This window comes from Electrona antarctica (genome assembly GCF_951216825.1).
Source record: "Electrona antarctica genome assembly, chromosome: 21".
Taxonomy (NCBI): Eukaryota; Metazoa; Chordata; class Actinopteri; order Myctophiformes; family Myctophidae; genus Electrona; species Electrona antarctica.
In genome coordinates this window covers 1,408,512-1,430,813 of record NC_136802.1, presented here as the reverse complement: position 1 = coordinate 1,430,813, position 22,302 = coordinate 1,408,512, and the positions used below count along the sequence as shown (strand labels likewise).

General features: G+C 44.1%; 1 protein-coding gene across 1 annotated transcript; it reads right to left on the bottom strand.

Moving 5' to 3' along the window:
- Positions 1-19,384, bottom strand: LOC306913785 (uncharacterized protein; the record flags this gene model as incomplete). The annotated part of the gene is made up of 5 exons (XM_079490597.1): positions 1-2,303; positions 3,241-3,450; positions 15,511-15,903; positions 16,011-16,137; positions 19,232-19,384. 5 exons carry the CDS (start codon positions 19,382-19,384, stop codon positions 826-828), a joined length of 2,361 nt encoding a protein of 786 aa, XP_079346723.1. The 3' UTR covers positions 1-825.
- Between the last annotated feature and the right edge of the window lie 2,918 nt (positions 19,385-22,302).

The window sequence follows — 22,302 nt, the reverse complement described above, 5'->3', positions numbered from 1 at the left end:
CGGAGGCCTCTATTGACAGGATTGATTGAAGAGTTCAGTCAAACACTGATTCCAAAAGGGAGAGCACAAAAACAAAGTCCTGGCGGTCTTGTTTCCATTCAGGTCCTATGTAATCAATTCATAATAGCAGAACAACAAAAATCACACTTTGTGTGAAGGGGCGCTCTTATCACATTCCATGCTCAGCCAATCAAATCATCACAAATGTAATTCGGGTCGATCACTTTAAGCGTCTTCACTTTTCTGCCCTCACTGTTTTTATCCTCAATGTACATCAGCCAATCAAAGCATCGCTATGGGGTGATGATCAGCCAATCAAATCATCGTGTTTGTGTTCACACAAAGACAAAGCCCAATAGGAGGAGCTAGCGCCCCTCAACAATAATTCAATATCATCAAAAACAACAACAAAATATATCATTACAGGAAATAATAAAACACTAAATGTACAGAGTGGGAGAAAGTTAGGAGGGGGCGTGGTCACCTGTTTAAAGGAGAAGTGATCATTTCCTCTCCATTGGGCCTGCTGAAAGGTGGACTTTCAGGCCTGTTTTAAAAGATGTAAGTGATCTGCATTTTTTGAGGGAAGGGGTCAGGGCATTCCACGCCTGGGTGGCCGTGCTGTAGAAGGAGAATTTACCCATATTTGTTTTGAAATATAGGAGCAGTATAATAATCCATAATATTGTCCTTGTCTATCGACCTCCCTACGAACATACAGCTGTTTAATTTGATGCTCCCAGTGAGCTCATTTATAGTGTAAACTTTCCATGTTTTACCCCATGGTGTGAATGCAATGGTGTCTTAGCAAGTGACCCGAGAAATTTAAACTTTGGTCACACCGTTTACAGTGGACATCTTTTTATTTGTCCTGTGAGAACTGTGGACACGAAGGTGTCTCTTCAGATTACTTGAATCATTGAAACTCTTGTCACAATGTTTACATTGGAAAGGTTTTTCTCCAGTGTGGACACGCTGGTGTTTAATCAGGTGAGATAACTGAATGAAACTCTTGTTACAATGTCTACATTGGAAAGGTTTTTCTCCAGTGTGGACACGAAGGTGTGGCTTCAGGAGAGATGAGTGACTGAAACTCTTGTCACAATGTTTACATTGGAACGGTTTTTCTCCAGTGTGGACATGAAGGTGTGTCTTCAGGTTACCTGACTGACTGAAACTCTTGTCACAATGTTTACAGTGGAAAGGTTTTTCTCCAGTATGGACATACTGGTGCTTCTTCAGGGTACTTGAAACGCTGAAACTCTTGTTGCAATATTTACATTGGAAAGGTTTTTCTCCAGTGTGGACACGAAGGTGTGTCTTCAGTTGATCTGACACACTGAAACTCTTGTTACAATGTTTACAGTGGAAAGGTTTTTCTCCTGTGTGGACACGAAGGTGTGTCTTCAGTTGATCTGACTTACTGAAACTCTTGTTACAATGTTTACAGTGGAAAGGTTTTTCTCCTGTGTGGACACGAAGGTGTTCCTTCAGGTTACTTGACCCACTGAAACTCTTGTTACAGTGTTTACAGTGGAAAGGTTTTTCTCCTGTGTGGACACGAAGATGTGTCTTCAGGTGACCTGACTGACAGAAACTCTTGTCACAATGTTTACATTGGAAAGGTTTTTCTCCTGTGTGGACACGCTGGTGTATTTTCAGGTCACCTGCCACTTTGAAACTCTTGTCACAATTTTTACATTGGAAAGGTTTTTCTCCAGTGTGGACACGCAGGTGTCTGTTCAGGCCACCTGCCACTTTGAAACTCTTGTCACAATGTTTACATTGGAAAGGTTTTTCTCCAGTGTGGACATGAAGGTGTGTCTTCAGGTTACCTGACTGACTGAAACTCTTGTCACAATGTTTACATTGGAAAGGTTTTTTTCCAGTATGGATACGCTGGTGCTTCTTCAGGGAACCTGAGTCACTGAAACTCTTGTCACGCCATTCGTCATCATCGTCTTCACTGGTCTCCTCCCAATCATCACTGTCTTCAGTGACTTCAGTGTCAGATTCAACTTCAACTTCAACCTCAGAGCAGTGGGAAGATATGTGTTCTTCTACATCATCATCATCATCTACTTCTTCACCTTTCACTGCTAGTAATGTCAACATTGACCCAACAGGTTCCTCTGGTCTTTGAATTAGTTCCTCCTGTTCCTCTTTAAGCTCCTCCTGTTCAACTTTAAGCTCCTCCTGTTCATCCTTAATGTGTGGAGGCTCTGGTTCCTCCTGGAGCAGACTGGGGCTCCTCTCCTGTTCAGGAGAAACCTCCTCTTTACACACAACCATGTGCAGGATGTCTAGGAGCAGAAACATAACATGATGGTCAACACTGGATTACTAAAATGTAAATACATTCTTCTTCCATGTTCCATGTACAAAATTAATTATTACCTACCAAGATAAGATTGACTAAACCGTTACTAACTAGAGGTTATTACTGTTCTGAAAGATTTTAGCAAAATACTGAAAAAGTAATGTGAAGTAATATACATTTAGTTACTTTAACATCAAAATGAATAATGATATTACAGCAAATATTTAATTTGAATCATGACATTTTGAAACAATGTTAAAAACATGTTACTTCAAACCCGAGCTCTGATTTGGAAGTACATTAGTCATGCCACTCAGTGCATGACGTTATGAAAAAGAAGCACTTTTGACAATGAAAGCTTGAAATGTGGACCGGAAGTACCGGTAGCTTAACAATCTATGTAAAAGATTTCCACTGAGTAGCTCTGTACGTCTGGAAATGGGTCTCTGAGTCTGTCTGCCTGTGTGTCTGTACGTCTGGAAATGGGTCTCTGAGTCTGTCTGCCTGTGTGTCTGTATGTCTGTAAATGTGTCTGAGCCTGTGAATCTGTCTGCCTGTGTGTCTGGGGCAAATCTCACAAACTACAGTAGCGATCAGTGCTAAATGTCTTGTTCACGCTGCCAGTCGGCCGAGCAAGTATTTCTCCACACCTGATAGAAATTGTGTTGCACATAAAGGTAATGTTTCAGTTGTGTAACGAGTAAGAAAGTGCAGATTCTAAGCCAGGGGTATTCAACTAGATTAGGCCACTAGGGGGCCACAGCTGTAGAATGATTGTGTGGGGGCGGGGCCACACAGCACGCTTTGTGCCATTTGTGGCACGCGGAAAATGTGTGTGTTCTCAAAATGCACCCTAACCTAAAAACCTAAACCCTACAGAACAGAACATATTAAAGAAAGGAAGAGAACATGAAACTTACTGAGGTGTGGCTGGTCTTCAACTTCCTGTTCAATAGAAACGTCTTCAGCTTCCTGTTTAATAGAAACGTCTTCAGCTTCCTGTTTAATAGAAACGTATTCCTGTTTAATAGAAACGTCTTCAGCTTCCTGTTTAATAGAAAAGTCTTCAGCTTCCTGTTTAATAGAAACGTCTTCAGCTTCCTGTTTAATAGAAACGTCCCTGGCTGAGTCTGGAGAGTTCATATTCACTTGGGAGCGATGAATCATGGATATTGTAGTTCTTGTGAGTCTGGAGAGTTCGTCTTCACCTGCAGTCTGGACTCCGGTCTGAAATCAAGTGAATAAGGAAGGACTTTAATAGCTGGAGACGTATAGTCCGGCAGCCGTCAACAACAGAGGAAATGCCAACAAACAGTAGAACAAAACCAAAATACAGCCAGAGGGATGTCTTTCTGCAAAGAAACACCCCAGAACAATGGTTCGTGGCTTCGTGGCTCATCTGGTTCAGAATTTAGAGCCAAACCTATTTTCTGGGTGCTAGTATTGTGGTGGCCATATTGGATATCATGGAAACTTCCAATACAAACAAATATGGTATTCATATCATTGATCACCTGTGAAGTTTCGTGGAAATATCCCTCAGTTAAAAATGTTGCCCTATTCACCCGCATTATAGGCTAATGGGGGCTAATATTGTGGCGGCCATATTGGATTTCCAGCAAAGAAATTGACCGGTATGTCCATATAGGTTGTGATTCTATTGGGTCATAGATATTTCTGGTGGACAACCTTTGATGTTATCAGGGTTTCCTGCGCAATGTTGTTGGCATGGCGCTGCGCCATGCTTGAAATAAATCGCGCCATGCCAAGCTGCAAACAAAAAAGAAAAGAAAAAAAAAAACTTTTTTGTGAGGGGGCTAGTGAATCATGGTGTGTGTGATATGAAATGTCCAGTACCTCCCCAGTGTCTGCCCAGTGCCTCCCCAGTGTCCCCCTGAGTGCCTCCCCAGTGCCTGCCCAGTGCCTCCCCAGTGTCCCCCTGAGTGCCTGCCCAGTGCCTCCCCAGTGTCCCCCCAGTGCCTCCCCAGTGTGCCCCTGAGTGCCTCCTCAGTGCCTCCCCAGTGTCCCCACAGTGCCTCCCACGTGTCCCCCCAGTGCCTCCCCAGTGCCTCCCCAGTTTCTCCCCAGTGTCCCCCCAGTGCCTCCCCAGTGTCCCCCCAGTGCCTCCCCAGTGTCCCCCCAGTGCCTCCCCAGTGTCCCCCCAGTGTCTCCCCAGTGCCTCCCCAGTGTCTTCCCAGTGCCTCCCCAGTGCCTGCCCAGTGCCTCCCCAGTGCCTCCCCAGTGTCTCCAATAGCAATACAAGAGCAATAATACAAATGAATCTTAATGTATTAATCAAATTAATTAATTAATTAATCAAAAATGTCAGCACGCCAGAAGGTCCCCCCAGGCCCAGCTCCATGCCAAAGCTTTTTCCTGCAGGAAACACTGTGGCAAATGCACGTATCCAAAAAAGGGGTGGTTTGCCCCCCTGGGTAATAGACAGGAAATGTAATGTCTCTTTTCTTTTTAATGTTTGCAGCCATTTTGACAATATGCAAGATCAAGAATATATGTCTTCTGTGCCATGAATCTTAGCCAATGGATTAATATTGCTTGTGTTTGCCAAAACAGTCAACAATCATGGTAGAAATCATGGTAAAGCACTATTTCGGGTAGCCACTATCTTGTACATATGCAGAATAAGGGTCCAGACACACCCAATAATAAAAATGGGTATCCCATTGAGTCTCTCATGGTCAGAAACCATGAAATAGACACCAAGTTTGCATTTCTAGCTCATCTGGTTCAGAAGTTAGAGCCAAAACCTATTTTCTTGGTGCTAATATTGTGGCGGCCATATTGGATTTCATGGAAACTTGCATACAAAAAATGTTCGTATTCATATCATTGATCAACCTGAGACGTTTCGTGGAAATATCTCTGTTTAAAACTTTGCCCTATTCACCCCCCATTATAACTAATAGCCTAGGGGCTAATATTGGGGCGGCCATATTGGACATTCGCCCAAAAAATTACCGGGTTGTCCATATAGGTTGTGATCCTACTGGGTCATAGATATTATTTCTGGTGGACAACTTTGTTATCTTTATAACTATCTTTATCTTTTATGTTATGACAAATGCAGGTCAACCCCCTTTGCCCCCTGGGTATATATACTTAGATACATTAATGAATCCACTTGCTGACCGGCTGTCGGTATTGAGCAATTTATTTTACAAGGTTTTGTGACCATACCATTAGGCCACGCAAAATAATACATTGGTCTCCGGTTTCCGACCGACTCTATTAAATATGTGCGACCCAAATTATTTTATTGGCATTTGGTGAAAAAAAAATGAAAAAAAGTCAAAATCCGACCGAGTCAAACAAGATAGTCAGTAGCTCTCTGCTTCAAAACACTAGTTCATGTTTCAGCTTTATTACTTGAAGATTTCTTTTTACATTTGTATAAGGCTGTCAAAGTTAACGCACGCAAATTCCTTTTAACGGCGTCAATTGCATTGACACGCGATTAACGCAACGCACGGTGAAGTTTGAAAGAGTGCATGCCTCCCTCTCTCTCTCTCCGCTCTGATCATTCAATCAGAATCAGCAGCAGTGCAGCAAGCAGGCAGGGCTGCCTCTCTCCCTGTACTCATCGCGGAGCTAGTTGTCTTTTACCCAACACTGTCAGTAGCTCATTATTAATTAATTTGCTCCACGTGTAAGATCAGATGGTCAAAAACAAAAGCTCTGACAGTTTTGTTTGACAAAGATAGCAGTTAGTTGTGAAAGCTTGAAGCTACACTCATGCTAATGTTGACTGCTAACGCTAACAACATACTGACGTGTGTGCGGGAGAGAGTGAGGGGGGGGGGGGTCTGAGAGAGTGTGTGTGTGTACGCCTGTACGGTGTATTAAAAACGATCTGTTCAAGTCAGTGGTTCTGAACCAGTGACCCAGGTGGTCCTTGAGGGAGTTCTCTCTCACCCCAGCCAGCCCCAGCCTGTGCTCTACATACTGTCTATCATTCCTTTCATTCAGTGGTTCTCAACCAATGGTCCGGGGACCACCAGTGGTCCTTGAGGGGGTTCCAAGTGGTCCCCAGCTATGGAGAGTTGGTAACCAAATGAACCCCTATACCAGTAGATCTTTAACTCTTGAGTGTAAAATGAAACCAAGTGGACCCTTATGGGTCCATGTGGTTCCATTTTCCACTCTCAAGAGTTGAATTATTGTTAAACATCAGCATTACTTAAGTTAAAACTCAAAAGTATTCAACCAGTATGTGGACATTCTATTCAAAGTTTTCAAATGCTGTAGGCATACAGTGTTATGTTTCTGACACTCTTTTGTAAGTATAGCCTACAGTGTACTTTAGAATTAGAATTATTTAAAAGATGGTAAATCAGGCAAATATTGAAGTTATTAAAAAAGATGCCTATCCATCATTGCCATAAGGAAAAATAAATAAAATAAAAAATAAAATAAAATCCTTGCTACCCTCCTTCCCATGAAAAAAAAAAAATAATCCCTACCTACTCAGCCCAAAAATGACAGCCAATCGGAGACCACTTTTTTTTTTTGCATGGCATTACCTATATGGTATAAAGCTATGGCCGCCAGCATTTATTGATAACTTGTGATATAATTCACGCCAGCATTTTTCCTGTTTAACTCTTATTTTGAAGAGCAAAAAACCCAGACCGGAAGTTATGATCTTATGTTAGGGTGTGTGACGATGCATCATCATTCCATGTTTACCGCGGGTGCTGCTAAAACATAATGGAGGCGCATCACAGCGCCGGCTCTGGGCCGTGGAATAAACCTAGTTTGGACCAAAAATGCCATGCCATGCCAATGCACAAGGAATAGGAGATACAGGTGATTCTGAATCCATTCCAAGCATTAGTTATGCACAAAAAACACTCATTGGGCTAAAAACGGCCATAGCCGATTAGCCGTCATCACAAATGTGATGCTCTTTCACTCATCACAGATGAGTGAAAGAGCGCCACCCTTTGGTCAACAATAAAAGTACAACCAATTAATCTATTTGGAAACACTTTGGTTTCAAGGAGTGTGGTGAGGAACAAGAGACCAATATCGTGTTAAGATTTGTTACAATGGTGTGTGTTAGGGTTACATTTCAATGGTGTGTGCACCACAACACAATAGGACATTAACCAAAGTCGACTTTTCAACAAATCAACTTCATTGTCACAAGTAAACTCCCACCAGGAGGGGTCAAAAAAAGAGTTAAAAAATCAGATTGACTAAGATGCACGTGTTAACATTACAGTGGACAGATTACAAATCCTGCTCATTTACAAACTACGTTTGACAACCTGCAGCTTGAAAAGGCCTTCATCTCAGCTCTGAACTCAATCTGCACCTGGCTCGCTGATAAAAAAAAACTATCATTACACCTGGGAAAAACTGAATCTTTGGATCAGATAGTAATCTCAGCAAGGCAGATGGCTTCTTGGTTAGAGTGGGTGACAATATTATCACACGGAAAGATGAAATTACCTACCTAGGTTCCATCCTGGAGGCAATTTTTTCCTGTGATAAAATGGCAACCAATGTAAAAAAAACCTCAAAGAACAATTCCTATACAGGATCTTCTCACTCTCACTGGTCAACAAAAACACCATGAAGAAGTTTATTTACAATATTATTACTGCTGCTAGTATTAACTACTGCTTGTTTATAACAAGTTACAATATTATTACTGCTGCTAGTATTAATTACTGCTTGTTTAGGATAATTTATAACTAACAGCAGATATGAGAGAAATACTCGTCGTGTTGTTCCATGTTAAAAGATGAGTCAATAATATAAAAGATAAATGTAGTAAAAACAAGGTGAATCAGTTCATCTTACCTGCTGTGTTTCAGGGTTGAGCTGCTTAACAACCACACTGTTTTCAAACCTTTAATATTACTATTATTAATTTATTATTATTATTATTAAAGTGTTTTCTAACCACACTGCTAACAGGCTAACAGCTAGCTGTGTGTGAACGCACATAGGCCTACTGTGCAAGGGTTGTGCGCATGCGCACTAGCCCTGCTGCTGCAGAGCCATATAAAGTGAGACAGAGTTACGACAACTCTGTTCACGTCACGGGGCTTCAGTCCAATGGCGGCTCTTCTACATAGACTTCTATTGAAGCGGGACATCCGGGAATGCATTGGAGTCTATGGGCTCGCGCGAGAACAAGAACCACGTGACCAGGCTGTTTTCTGCCACCTCAATGTCGTAACTCTCTCTGTGGCTCTGCCCTGCTGGAGCGTGCACGGTGCACGTACCATAAACGGTCACTAGGGGGAGCCATGGTACAGTGTAATACAGTGGGGAGCAGCTATGGAACAGCTATAGAGCTGAAAACTCTCCCATAAAGATTTACTAAAATATTGATATAAATTATTCTAAGCTTAGAATCAATCCATCCAGGATCCTGGTGAGTCATGACCATAACACCTCTGATTCTGTGAGAAAACAAACAAACAACAAGATTGCATATTTAATTATATTGATTGATTGATTGAAGAATTTATTAACAGTTTGCAGAATTACAGTACATTTCAAGCACAAACTCAATACAAAGGCTGTTAACTGTGAGTGGACGACCCAATTAAGCATTACACTTGTTTCCAATAGGGTCCACCATGTTCAAATCATCAAAACATTTAGAGACGTACAAATAGACACTTCTATAGACAGAACAGGAATTCATCATAAAGGGAAAAGAAACATATACAGTAAGGGGTGGGCGGTGGGGGGGATTCACGTTCAGCTCCGTTAATTTGTTTGTTTTCCTTGGAGGAGCTGCGTTGGGTCCCCAAGTCGGCTCCGTGGCCGTACCTTGAGTTGGCTGTGTGGCCGTGACCGTCTCTTGTGTTGTCCTTGCGTTGGGTCCCCAAGTCGGCTCCGTGGCCATACCTTGAGTTGGCTGTGTGGCCGCGACCGTCTCTTGTGTTGTCCTTGCGTTCGTGTTTGAGGGATTCCGATTTTACAGGGGCCAGTTTCGAATTGCAGCCGTCCGTAGGTGCCCTTTGAGAGCGGTTTTGAAAGAGTCAAGGGATTCGCATGTCTTAATGACAGTTGGTAGGGCGTTCCAGATTTTGGTGGCATAGGAGCGAAAAGAATTTAGTCCCTTGTTTTTGTGAATCTGGGTTGTACATGGTTCGTTGCACTCCCTCTGGTGTTGTGGGTGTGGACTTCGTTAACATATGATTTACTACATTTAATAAATGCTCTTTGTTTAGTGTCTTTCATTTTAATTTATTCACAGAATCAGAGGTTTTATGTTCATGATTCTAGGCTTGATTCTAGGCTTGATTCTAGGCTTGATTCTAGGCTTGATTCTATAGCTTAAAATATTAAATTGATATAAATATTTGAATACATTTAAGTATATTTTTTAAATAAATCTATAAATATTTTTTTTGGGGGAAAATGAATGGTCGATTTTTTCAGTGGTAGTATGTATGTTCTATACTGTGATGTCATCAAAGTCTATCTTCACTAAATAATTTTAAATATAAACTTAAAACCATTTGATGAATCACATCTAACAATTCAATGTCAGTCTCTTCCACACACATACACTTTACATTTCTACTAATATGTATTTTTACTTTTTCATTTATACTGTGTAGGCTATCCATTGTTGTATTATTTATGTTTGATTTTTATGATTTATTTTGTTAAATTAGATTAACCTTATAAATCCCCACAGGGTTTTCTAAATCTCACCCTACAATATGTTGTTGTTCCAAATGTGTTGTTTTAAAATGTGCGAATAAAAAAATTAAAATAATCCTATCCATCATTAACCTGACTCCGCCAGATGGGGCAGCAGAGAGTACACTGGGGTCCCCCCTCTTGCACCCAGTGTACTCTCTGCTGCCCCATCTGGCGGAGTCAGGTTAATCCATCATAGGAATTGTATGATAGCGAATACATTACACCAATATTCCCTTTATTCTAACTCCAGCTAATCCAGCTCTTTCCATTCCCTCCTTTCTTCTGTATACTTCCTGCAATATAGAAATATACAGATTTATTGATGAATTGAAAATGGAGGACCCTGATGTAAACAAGTCTTGGTTTACAACACTGATGATGTGTCCAAGTTCATGATGTTTCATTAACTGAAGAACTCTGGAAGTGTTGCAGTACCAGTGACAACCAGGAACAGACTGAAGAACTCTGGGAGTTGTAGTACCAGTGACAACCAGGAACAGACTGAAGAACTCTGGGAGTTGTAGTACCAGTGACAACCAGGAACAGACTGAAGAACTCTGGGAGTTGTAGTACCAGTGACAACCAGGAACAGACTGAAGAACTCTGGGAGTTGTAGTACCAGTGACAACCAGGAACAGCCTGGGTGACGACCACCAAGAGGGTGGTGACATCTGGAGAGACAGAGGACGGCCGGAGAGGGTGGAGAGTTGGCAGCCCAAAACCCTTCTTCTGTGAGGAGGAACCCAAAACGCTACAGACTGCAGTAACACCTGCAAGGAGGGTTTAAAATTAGCCTCGGTGCAGCTTGAGAGGCTGGCTGTATAGCTGGAGTTGTACCGAAGCTGATGCCACTTGGACACAGGACAGACAGTGGGGGCTGTAGTGTAGCATGCCACTATAGGACACAGGACAGAGACAGTGGGGGCTGTAGTGTAGCATGCCACTTGGACACAGGACAGAGACAGTGGGGGCTGTAGTGTAGCATGCCACTAGGACACAGGACAGACAGTGGGGGCTGTAGTGTAGCATGCCACTAGGACACAGGACAGACAGTGGGGGCTGTAGTGTAGCATGCCACTTGGACACAGGCCGGGGTCTGATCAGCCATGGTTGAGTCGCATGGAGGAGGGTGCCTGTTGTAAGACCCAGAAATACCCAACGATCCCAGGTTTACAACACTGATGATGTGTCCAAGTTCATGCATCAGTAGATGTTTAATTAACTGTATCTGCTGCTGCTTTGTGTATCCTGACTCAGACTGTATGCCAACTGCAACATGGAGAGACGTCAAGGTGTCTGATTTCAATACACATCATGTACCATAGAGTCTATGGCATAGACTTACTTTATTCTGTTATCCTATTTGATCATAAGAGGCAAATGTACTAAATATACAAATTGATTCATTGTCTAATAATAATAATAATAATAATATTTTGATTTATGAATTGATTCACTAAACCCATTAGAGTAAGCATGTTTATTTGTACATTTCAACAAGGAAGGCAGTGTGCTTAACACACACACATCTGGGCGGAAACCCCATTTGGTGTTTTAAGCATTATGTTACTATGTTATTATGTTACTTTAGCTATTGAAAAATAGCAGATCTACAAGCTTGTAGCATGGCACCGAGTGCCGTGCTACAAAATGTGGTGCAAATCTTTGAATATATATTCTTTCACAGCGAACGTTTTTAACTCTAATCTTTGCTCCTGGGGGGTCCCTGGAACTACATATTTTCAGATGGGGGGTCTAAATGGGTTAAGAGCAATGTAAAGTGTGATGCATTCACAATAAAAGGACATTTGAATACATTTAAAACTATTGGTTTAGAATAGAAAAATAAGAATAAAATAAAAAGCAAACTGAATACAGACCCATAAACCTCAGTAAAAAGCAGCAGTAAACATAAACGTCTTGGGCTTTGATTTCAAACAGAAAAGTGTTGTAGATGTGACAGGAGTTGGGTTAGGTAGAGGTTCAGCCAGACTGTTGAACACTCAACATTGTTTTACTTACTTTATTTTTAATTCAATACATTTTGTTAACAATTAATTTTTAAAACCTCCAAAGTATTTTATCTAGGGATGGACAATATTTTATCAAATCGTTATGGGTCGATGTTGGCCTTAAAATGCAATATTGGTATTAGCCGATGTTTTAAAATAAAAATACTACATCGAAGCTGTTTATATTCAGACATGGGCTAACATTTCAATAACTAGGAATCCCTATAGTATTTGGAATAAAATGCACTGTTTTCCAAAATGTCAGTTTGTCACCTCCCTCTTCACATTCAATAGATCCTGTGATCTTTTGTGGCCAGATGTAATTTCCTGGGGTCTAGTAGGACTATAGAAAACGATAATTAAGAAATCGCTGTACAATTTGGTAAAACAAATACATTTAATGCCCCCACCCCCTGCCAAAAAGTGTTTAAACGAAATAAAGCAGCAAATGAAAATATATATAACACTCATCTTTTACTTTCTCTAATAACCAAAAACATGAACCTTGGTTGAAGAAAACCCAAAGTTTAACATGAGGAGAAAAACTAAAGATCAGGAGAACGGAGGCCTCTATTGACAGGATTGATTGAATAGTTTATTAGACATAAATGTAAAACAGCAACAGAGTTCAGTCAAACACTGATTCCAAAAGGGAGAGCACAAAAACAAAGTCCTGGCGGTCTTGTTTCCATTCAGGTCCTATGTAATCAATTCATAATAGCAGAACAACAAAAATCACACTTTGTGTGAAGGGGCGCTCTTATCACATTCCATGCTCAGCCAATCAAATCATCACAAATGTAATTCGGGTCGATCACTTTAAGCGTCTTCACTTTTCTGCCCTCACTGTTTTTATCCTCAATATGTACATCAGCCAATCAAAGCATCGCTATGGGGTGATGATCAGCCAATCAAATCATCGTGTTTGTGTTCACACAAAGACAAAGCCCAATAGGAGGAGCTAGCGCCCCTCAACAATAATTCAATATCATCAAAAACAACAACAAAATATATCATTACAGGAAATAATAAAACACTAAATGTACAGAGTGGGAGAAAGTTAGGAGGGGGCGTGGTCACCTGTTTAAAGGAGAAGTGATCATTTCCTCTCCATTGGGCCTGCTGAAAGGTGGACTTTCAGGCCTGTTTTAAAAGATGTAAGTGATCTGCATTTTTTGAGGGAAGGGGTCAGGGCATTCCACGCCTGGGTGGCCGTGCTGTAGAAGAATAATTTACCCATATTTGTTTTGAAAAATAGGAGCAGTATAATAATCCATAATCGACCTCCCTACGAACATACAGCTGTTTCATTTGATGCTCCCAGTGAGCTCATTTATAGTGTAAACTTTCCATGTTTTACCCCATGGTGTGAATGCAATGGTGTCTTAGCAAGTGACCCGAGAAATTTAAACTTTGGTCAAACCGTTTACAGTGGACATATTTTTATTTGTCCTGTGAGAACTGTGGGCACGAAGGTGGCTCTTCAGATTACTTGAATCCTTGAAACTCAGTATGTCCTGTGTGGACATACTGGTGTCTGTTCAGTTCATCTGGCCTACTGAAACTCTTGTCACAGTGTTCACATTGGAAAGGTTTTTCTCCAGTATGGACACGAAGGTGTGTCTTCAGGTTACCTGACTGTCTGAAACTCTTGTCACAATGTTTACATTGGAAAGGTTTTTCTCCAGTGTGGACACGCATGTGAGACTTAGAATTAGATAACTGATTGAAACTCTTGTCACAATGTTTACATTGGAAAGGTTTTTCTCCAGTGTGGACACGAAGGTGTGGCCAAATTACTTGACTGATTGAAACTCTTGTCACAAAGTTTACATTGGAAAGGTGTTTTTCCAGTGTGGACACGAAGGTGTGAATTCAGGTGAGATGACCGACTGAAACTCTTGTCACAATCATTACATTGGAAAGGTTTTTCTCCAGTGTGGACACGAAGGTGTGAATTCAGATTACTTGAAATGTTGAAACTCTTGTCACAATGTTTACATTGGAAAGGTTTTTCTCCAGTGTGGACACGAAGGTGTGTCTTTAGGCCACTTGAATGCCTGAAACTCTTGACACAGTGTTTACATTGGAAAGGTTTTTCTCCAGTGTGGACACGAAGGTGTGGCTTCAGGAGATATGAGTGACTGAAACTCTTGTCACAATGTTTACATTGGAAAGGTTTTTCTCCAGTGTGGACACGAAGGTGTGGCTTCAGGAGATATGAGTGACTGAAACTCTTGTCACAATGTTTACATTGGAAAGGTTTTTCTCCAGTATGGATACGATGGTGTTTCTTCAGGTGAGATGACTCCCTGTAACTCTTGTCACAATGTTTACATTGGAAAGGTTTTTCTCCAGTGTGGACATACTGGTGACTGTTCAAATTACTTGACTGACTGAAACTCTTGTCACAAAGTTTACATTGGAAAGGTGTTTTTCCAGTGTGGACACAAAGGTGTGAATTCAGGTGAGATGACCGACTGAAACTCTTGTCACAATCATTACATTGGAAAGGTTTTTCTCCAGTGTGGACACGAAGGTGTGAATTCAGATTACTTGAAACGTTGAAACTCTTGTCACAATGTTTACATTGGAAAGGTTTTTCTCCAGTGTGGACATACTGGTGACTGTTCATGTCATCTGAACGACTGAAACTCTTGTCACAATGTTTACATTGGAAAGGTTTTTCTCCAGTGTGGATACGCTGGTGTGTTTTCAGGTTTTGTACTGTAGTAAAACTCTTGTTACAATGCTTACAATTAAAAGGTTTTTCTCCTGTGTGGACAAAAAGGTGTTTCTTCAAATTACTTGACTCACTGAAACTCTTGTCACAAAGTTTACATTGGAAAGGTTTTTCTCCAGTATGGACACGAAGGTGTCTCTTCAGGAGATATGAGTTACTGAAACTCTTGTCACAATGTTTACATTGGAAAGGTTTTTCTCCAGTGTGGACATACTGGTGACTGTTCATGTCATCTGAACGACTGAAACTCTTGTCACAATGTTTACATTGGAAAGGTTTTTCTCCAGTGTGGATACGCTGGTGTGTTTTCAGGTTTTGTACTGTAGTAAAACTCTTGTTACAATGCTTACAATTAAAAGGTTTTTCTCCTGTGTGGACAAAAAGGTGTTTCTTCAAATTACTTGACTCACTGAAACTCTTGTCACAAAGTTTACATTGGAAAGGTGTTTTTACAGTGTGGACACAAAGGTGTGAATTCAGGGTAGATGACCGACTGAAACTCTTGTCACAATCATTACATTGGAAAGGTTTTTCTCCAGTGTGGACACGAAGGTGTGAATTCAGATTACTTGAAACGTTGAAACTCTTGTCACAAAGTTTACATTGGAAAGGTTTTTCTCCAGTATGGACACGAAGGTGTCTCTTCAGGAGATATGAGTTACTGAAACTCTTGTCACAATGTTTACAGTTAAAGGGTTTTTCTCCAGTGTGGACACGCTGGTGCTTCTTCAGGGAACCTGAGTCACTGAAATTCTTGTCATGCCGTTCGTCATCATCGTCTTCACTGGTCTCCTCCCAATCATCACTTTCTTCAGTGACTTCAGTGTCAGATTCAAGTTCAACTTCAACCTCAGAGCAGTGGGAAGATATGTCTTCTTCTTCTTCCTCTTCTTCTTCTTCATCATCATCATCACCACCTTTCACTGCTAGTAATGTCAATGTTGACCCAACAGGTTCCTCTGGTTGTTGAAGTAGCTCCTCCTGTTCCTCTTTAAGCTCCTCCTGTTCATCTTTAAGCTCCTCCTGTTCATCTTTAATGTGTGGAGGCTCTGGTTCCTCCTGGAGCAGACTGGGGCTCCTCTCATGTTCAGGAGAAACCTCCTCTTTACACACAACCATGTGCAGGATGTCTAGGAGCAGAAACATAACATTTAACATTTTCTAGTTTGCCATAAGACATTGTGGCAGCCCTACGGAACAGAACATATTAAATACATTAAGAGAACATGAAACTTACTGAGGTGTGGCTGGTCTTCAACTTCCTGTTTAATGGAAACGTCTTCAGCTTCCTGTTTAATAGAAACGTCTTCAGCTTCCTGTTTAATAGAAACGTCCCTGGCTGAGTCTGGAGAGTTCATCTTCACCTGGGAGTGATGCATCATGGGTATTTTGTAGTTCTTATGAGTCTGGAGAGTTCGTCTTCACCTGCAGTCTGGACTCCGGTCTGAAATCAAGTGAATCAGGAAGGACTTTAATAACTGGAGACCTATAGTCCGGCAGCCGTCAACATAAACAGAGGAAATGCCAACAAACAGTAGAACAAAACCAAAATACAGCCAGAGGGTTGTCTTTCTGCAAAGAAACACCCGAGAACAATGGTTTGTGGTTTCGTGGCTCATCTGGTTCAGAATTTAGAGCCAAACCTATTTTCTGGGTGCTAGTATTGTGGTGGCCATATTGGATATCATGGAAACTTCCAATAAAAAAGAATATGGTATTCATATCATTGATCAACCTGTGCAGTTATAGAAATATCCCTCAGTTAAAGATGTTGCCCTATTCACCCACATTATATATAGGCTAATGGGGGCTAATATTGTGGCGGCCATATTGGATTTCCAGCAAAGCAATTGACCGGTATGTCCATATAGGTTGTGATTCTATTGGGTCATAGATATTACTGGTGGACAACCTTTGATGTTATGGCAAATGCAGGTATCCAAAAAAGGGGTGGTTTGCCCCCCTGGGTAATAGGATCTGACAGGAAATGTAATGTCTCTTTTCTTTTCCATGTTTGCAGCCATTTTGACAATATGCAAGCTCAAGAATATATGTCTTCTGTGCCATGAATCTTAGCAAATGGATTAATATTGCTTGTGTTTGCCAAAACAGTCAACAATCATGGTAGAAATCATGGTAAAGCACTATTTCGGGTAGCCACTATCTTGTAAATATGCACAATAAGGGTCCAGACACACCCAATAATAAAAAGAGGTATCCCATTGAGTCTCTCATGGTCAGAAACCATGAAATAGACACCAAGCTTGCATTTCTAGCTCATCTGGTTCAGAAGTTAGTGCCAAAACCAAAAAATGTCTTGGTGCTAATATTGTGGCGGCCATATTGTGGCGGCCATATTGGATTTCATGGAAACTTGCAATACAAAAAATGTTCGTATTCATATCATTGATCAACCTGAGAAGTTGTGGAAATATCTCTGTTTAAAACTTTGCCCTATTCACCCATTATAACTAATAGGGGCTAATATTGGGGCGGCCATATTGGACTTTCGCCCCTAAATTTACCGGGTTGTCCATATAGGTTGTGATCCTACTGGGTCATAGATATTATTTCTGGTGGACAACTTTGTATGTTATGACAAATGCAGGTCAACCCCCTTTGCCCCCTGGGTATATATACTTACATAAATTAATGAACCCACTTGCTGACCGGCTGTCGGTATTGAGCAATTTATTTTATAAGGTTTTATATGTGACCATACCATTACCTATATGGTATAACGCTAAGGCCGCCAGCATTTATTGATAACTTGTGATATAATTCACGCCAGCATTTTTTCCTGTTTAACTCTTATGTTGAAGAGCAAAAAACCCAGACCGGAAGTTATGATCTTATGTTAGGGTGTGTGACGATGCATCATCATTCCATGTTTACCGCGGGTGCTGCTAAAACATAATGGAGGCGCATCACAGCGCCGGCTCTGGGCCGTGGAATAAACCTTGTTTGGACCAAAAATACCACCTGGGACAAGGAATAGGAGATACAGGCGAATGAAAGAAACAGATAGAATGGATGTTTATGGGCACGACGATCAAGACGGTGTTATTGACACCAACTAGCAACCCGATGCTAACGTGAGTAGCATTATGACTTGATCAATCAAAAGCACTATAAAAGACCAATTGCTGTTGATCTATGGCAATGGCGGACTAAGTGTTAAGTAGCATGTGATGTGTCAAACTAGGGGGTTGTGATAATTCTGAATCCCTTCCAAGCATTAGTTTTGCACAAAAACACTCATTGGATAAAAAACGGCCATAGCCGTCATCACAAATGTGATGCTCTTTCACACATCACAGATGAGTGAAGGAGCGCCACTACCGTGTTAAGATGTGTCACAATGGTGTGTGTGTTATGGTTACATTTCAATGGTGTGTGTTAGGGTAAATTTCAATGGTGTGTGTTATGGTTACATTTCAATGGTGTGTGTTAGGGTAAATTTCAATGGTGTGTGTTATGGTTACATTTCAATGGTGTGTTAGGGTTACATTTCAATGGTGTGTGTTAGGGTTACATTTCAATGGTGTGTGTTAGGGTTACATTTCAATGGTGTGTGTTAGGGTTACATTTAAATGGTGTGTGTTAGGGTTACATTTCAATGGTGTGTGTTAGGGTTACATTTCAATGGTGTGTGTTAGGGTTACATTTCAATGGTGTGTGTTAGGGTTACATTTCAATGGTGTGTGTTAGGGTTACATTTCAATGGTGTGTGTTAGGGTTACATTTCAATGGTGTGTGTTAGGGATACATTTCAATGGTGCATGTTAGTGTTACATTTCAATGGTGTGTGTTAGGGTTACATTTCAATGGTGTGTGTTAGTGTTACATTTCAATGGTGTGTGTTAGGGTTACATTTCAATGGTGTGTTAGGGTACATTTAAATGGTGTGTTAGGGTTACATTTAAATGGTGTGTGTTAGGGTTACATTTCAATGGTGTGTGTTAGGGTTACATTTCAATGGTGTGTTGTGGCAACCCAGGGGAGAATAGGCAAGATTCACAATAAAATAAGAGGCTCAGAGTCAGAATCAACATAAATTGTCTTTTATTAACTTGTTAGGGAAAGGGGAAAACGGGGCAAAACATCAACTCAGGGTTCCTCCTGTCTGGGGCTTGGGCTTTTAGTCCTGTGGGCAGAGCAGAGAGAGAGCTAGTGACTATTGTGGGGTCTCGCTAGCGACCCCCCGAGACGGTAAGTGCGTTGCCAGGGCAACCAAACACGCTGTCAGACAGAAGACGCCTCGGGCAGCTAGGCCCGCCCTCGGCCTCGTAGCAGGGCACGTCTACATCCCAAATCTCCTCCTCTGCCAGATTGAGATGACAGAACGACCACACCCAAATCAACAATCAGCCACAGCCGCAGTATAAGAAGAGGATCTCACTTCTGAGTCTGACAGCGGCTTGTTCACACGATCACAGAGGCACGCACAGAGAATACCGTCGGGGGGCTTTCAGGAACGGTCCAGGCAACGTCAGAGGGACGGAGGAAACGACCGGACTGTACGAATAGAACAGGGAAGGGGATTCCCAGTCCACGCACCACGCTGCGGGAGGAGCGCAGCCCCGCCACAGCAGCGGTGACGTGGAGCATTTAAGGTCGGAAAGAAACCTATAATTCTTATATATTATATTGAGCACTGCCCTGGGTAGTCGCTCATTTGAGTTGCCGAGTTCGGCTCATCTAGCTATACGCTCTAGCTGAGCTGGACCCCTGTCAACAGGGAGAGAGGGACTGCTAACGATAAAGACTGATGACGTCACCCGAAGAAAGGGAACTCCTGTCAGACTAACTCGCGCCTCCAGTGAGGAGTGCGCTCGGAAACAGACTGTATAACTTTAATACAAAACCTAATACCCTGCTCTCATCCTATCCAGGCAGAGGAAACGCCTGAGGAACAGAGCCGGCATTGTTTGTGGACTGAACCCCTGTGAAGGAGGCCTATGTGGGGTTTCTCCTGTATGATTTCTAGTTTGCTCAAATAAACAGCCATTGAACTGCTGCACTTACCTGTCCTGCCTGCTTCTTGATCACAGACATTCTACAATTGGCGGAGAAGTGTGGGTACACTGTCTGATCCTAGCCACCGCCTGCCATGGAACACACAGCGGCACTAAACGCGTTGCTAAAAAGCAACGCAGACCTCCAGACATGCATGCGGGAGGTCCTGCATAGAATGGACAGGGATGTACCAGCGACCAGACCACCAGCAGCCGTACTCACAAAACAAACGGCCGAGGACGACATAGAGGCGTTCCTAGAAGTGTTCGAGCGCTCCGCCACCCGTGAGAGGTGGCCACCGGCCGACTGGGGTGGCATCGTAGCCCCCTACCTGTCCGGGCCGGCACAACAAGCATGCCGAGATCTCACAGCCAGAGACGCGCTCGAATACGGAAAACTAAAGGCCACCATTCTGTCCAGCCTAGGCTACAGCCTTCCTGCCAGAGCACACAGGTTCCACCAATGGGAGTTCCACATTGCGCAGCCGGCGCGCACCCAGTTCGCTGAACTATGCAGACTCACACAGAACTGGCTCACCACCGGCGACGAAGTTCCACTGCTCGACCGAATAGTGGTCGACCACGGCATGAGAGCCTTGCCCCCCGACGCGAAGAAACTGGCCGTCCAGGCCTGCCCCACCTCTGTTGAAGAGCTAGTCACCCTGGTAGAAAACTATCAGGTTGGCACTCAGATGCTCCAAGCCTCCAAAAATTAACCAGCCAAGACCGACAGCCGTCAAGGGCGGGACCGCCGCCGCCAGACCCAGGCGGCGCCCACGCCAAAACCACGAACGAACCCGCCCTCGGAGCGTGGCCAGTCCAGGAGATGCTATGTCTGCGGGCATGAGGACCACCTCTCCTGGGCGTGTCCAGACCGAGCGCGGGACCCTGATGTCTCCATGGCGTCAGCCGCCAGTATGGTAAGCTCCAGGCCCTGCCTCCACTCGGGGAGCTCGAACCAGTGCCAAGCAGCTCTGCCAGTCCGGGTGGATGGCAGCGACACACATGCCCTAGTAGATTCCGGCAGTGTGGTGACGCTGGTGAGAGGGGACCTGGTGACCAGCGCCGGCCCCGATACGATGCCAGTCAGCTGCGTCCATGGCGACCTGCGCCGATACCCCGTCGCCCAGATATACATCCAGACCCCCCGAGGCAGCGCTACCGTCCCCGCCGGAGTGGTCCCGGACCTCCCGGTCCCCCTCCTGATCGGCACGGACTGCCCACTCTTCTCAAAGTACTGGGAACCGGGCCTCCGCCCCACGCCGCCGAAGAAAAGGAGAAGACGCCGGCCCCGACCCGAGACAGGTGGACACCGCGCCTGCCCCGCCCTCGGGGACCCAGCCGCCGACCCAGCCTCGCCGGCACCGACCGCCGCCTCCGACGATACAGAGCCAGACGGGCCCCGCACCTCGGAGGAGGGACCACAAACACCACCACCTGACGAGGACCCCTTTGTCGATTTCCACAACAAGCATGCCGAGATCTCACAGCCAGAGACGCGCTCGACTACGGAAAACTAAAGGCCGCCATTCTGTCCAGCCTAGGCTACAGCCTTCCTGCCAGAGCACACAGGTTCCACCAATGGGAGTTCCACATTGCGCAGCCGGCGCGCACCCAGTTCGCTGAACTATGCAGACTCACACAGAACTGGCTCACCACCGGCGACGAAGTTCCACTGCTCGACCGAATAGTGGTCGACCACGGCATGAGAGCCTTGCCCCCCGACGCGAAGAAACTGGCCGTCCAGGCCTGCCCCACCTCTGTTGAAGAGCTAGTCACCCTGGTAGAAAACTATCAGGTTGGCACTCAGATGCTCCAAGCCTCCAAAAATTAACCAGCCAAGACCGACAGCCGTCAAGGGCGGGACCGCCGCCGCCAGACCCAGGCGGCGCCCACGCCAAAACCACGAACGAACCCGCCCTCGGAGCGTGGCCAGTCCAGGAGATGCTATGTCTGCGGGCATGAGGACCACCTCTCCTGGGCGTGTCCAGACCGAGCGCGGGACCCTGATGTCTCCATGGCGTCAGCCGCCAGTATGGTAAGCTCCAGGCCCTGCCTTCACTCGGGGAGCTCGAACCAGTGACAAGCAGCTCTGCCAGTCCGGGTGGATGGCACCGACACACATGCCCTAGTAGATTCCGGCAGTGTGGTGACGCTGGTGAGAGGGGACCTGGTGACCAGCGCCGGCCCCGATACGATGCCAGTCAGCTGCGTCCATGGCGACCTGCGCCGATACCCCGTCGCCCAGATATACATCCAGACCCCCCGAGGCAGTGCTACCGTCCCCGCCGGAGTGGTCCCGGACCTCCCGGTCCCCCTCCTGATTGGCACGGACTGCCCACTCTTCTCAAAGTACTGGGAACCGGGCCTCCGCCCCACGCCGCCGAAGAAAAGGAGAAGACGCCGGCCCCGACCCGAGACAGGTGGACACCGCGCCTGCCCCGCCCTCGGGGACCCAGCCGCCGACCCAGCCTCGCCGGCACCGACCGCCGCCTCCGACGATACAGACCC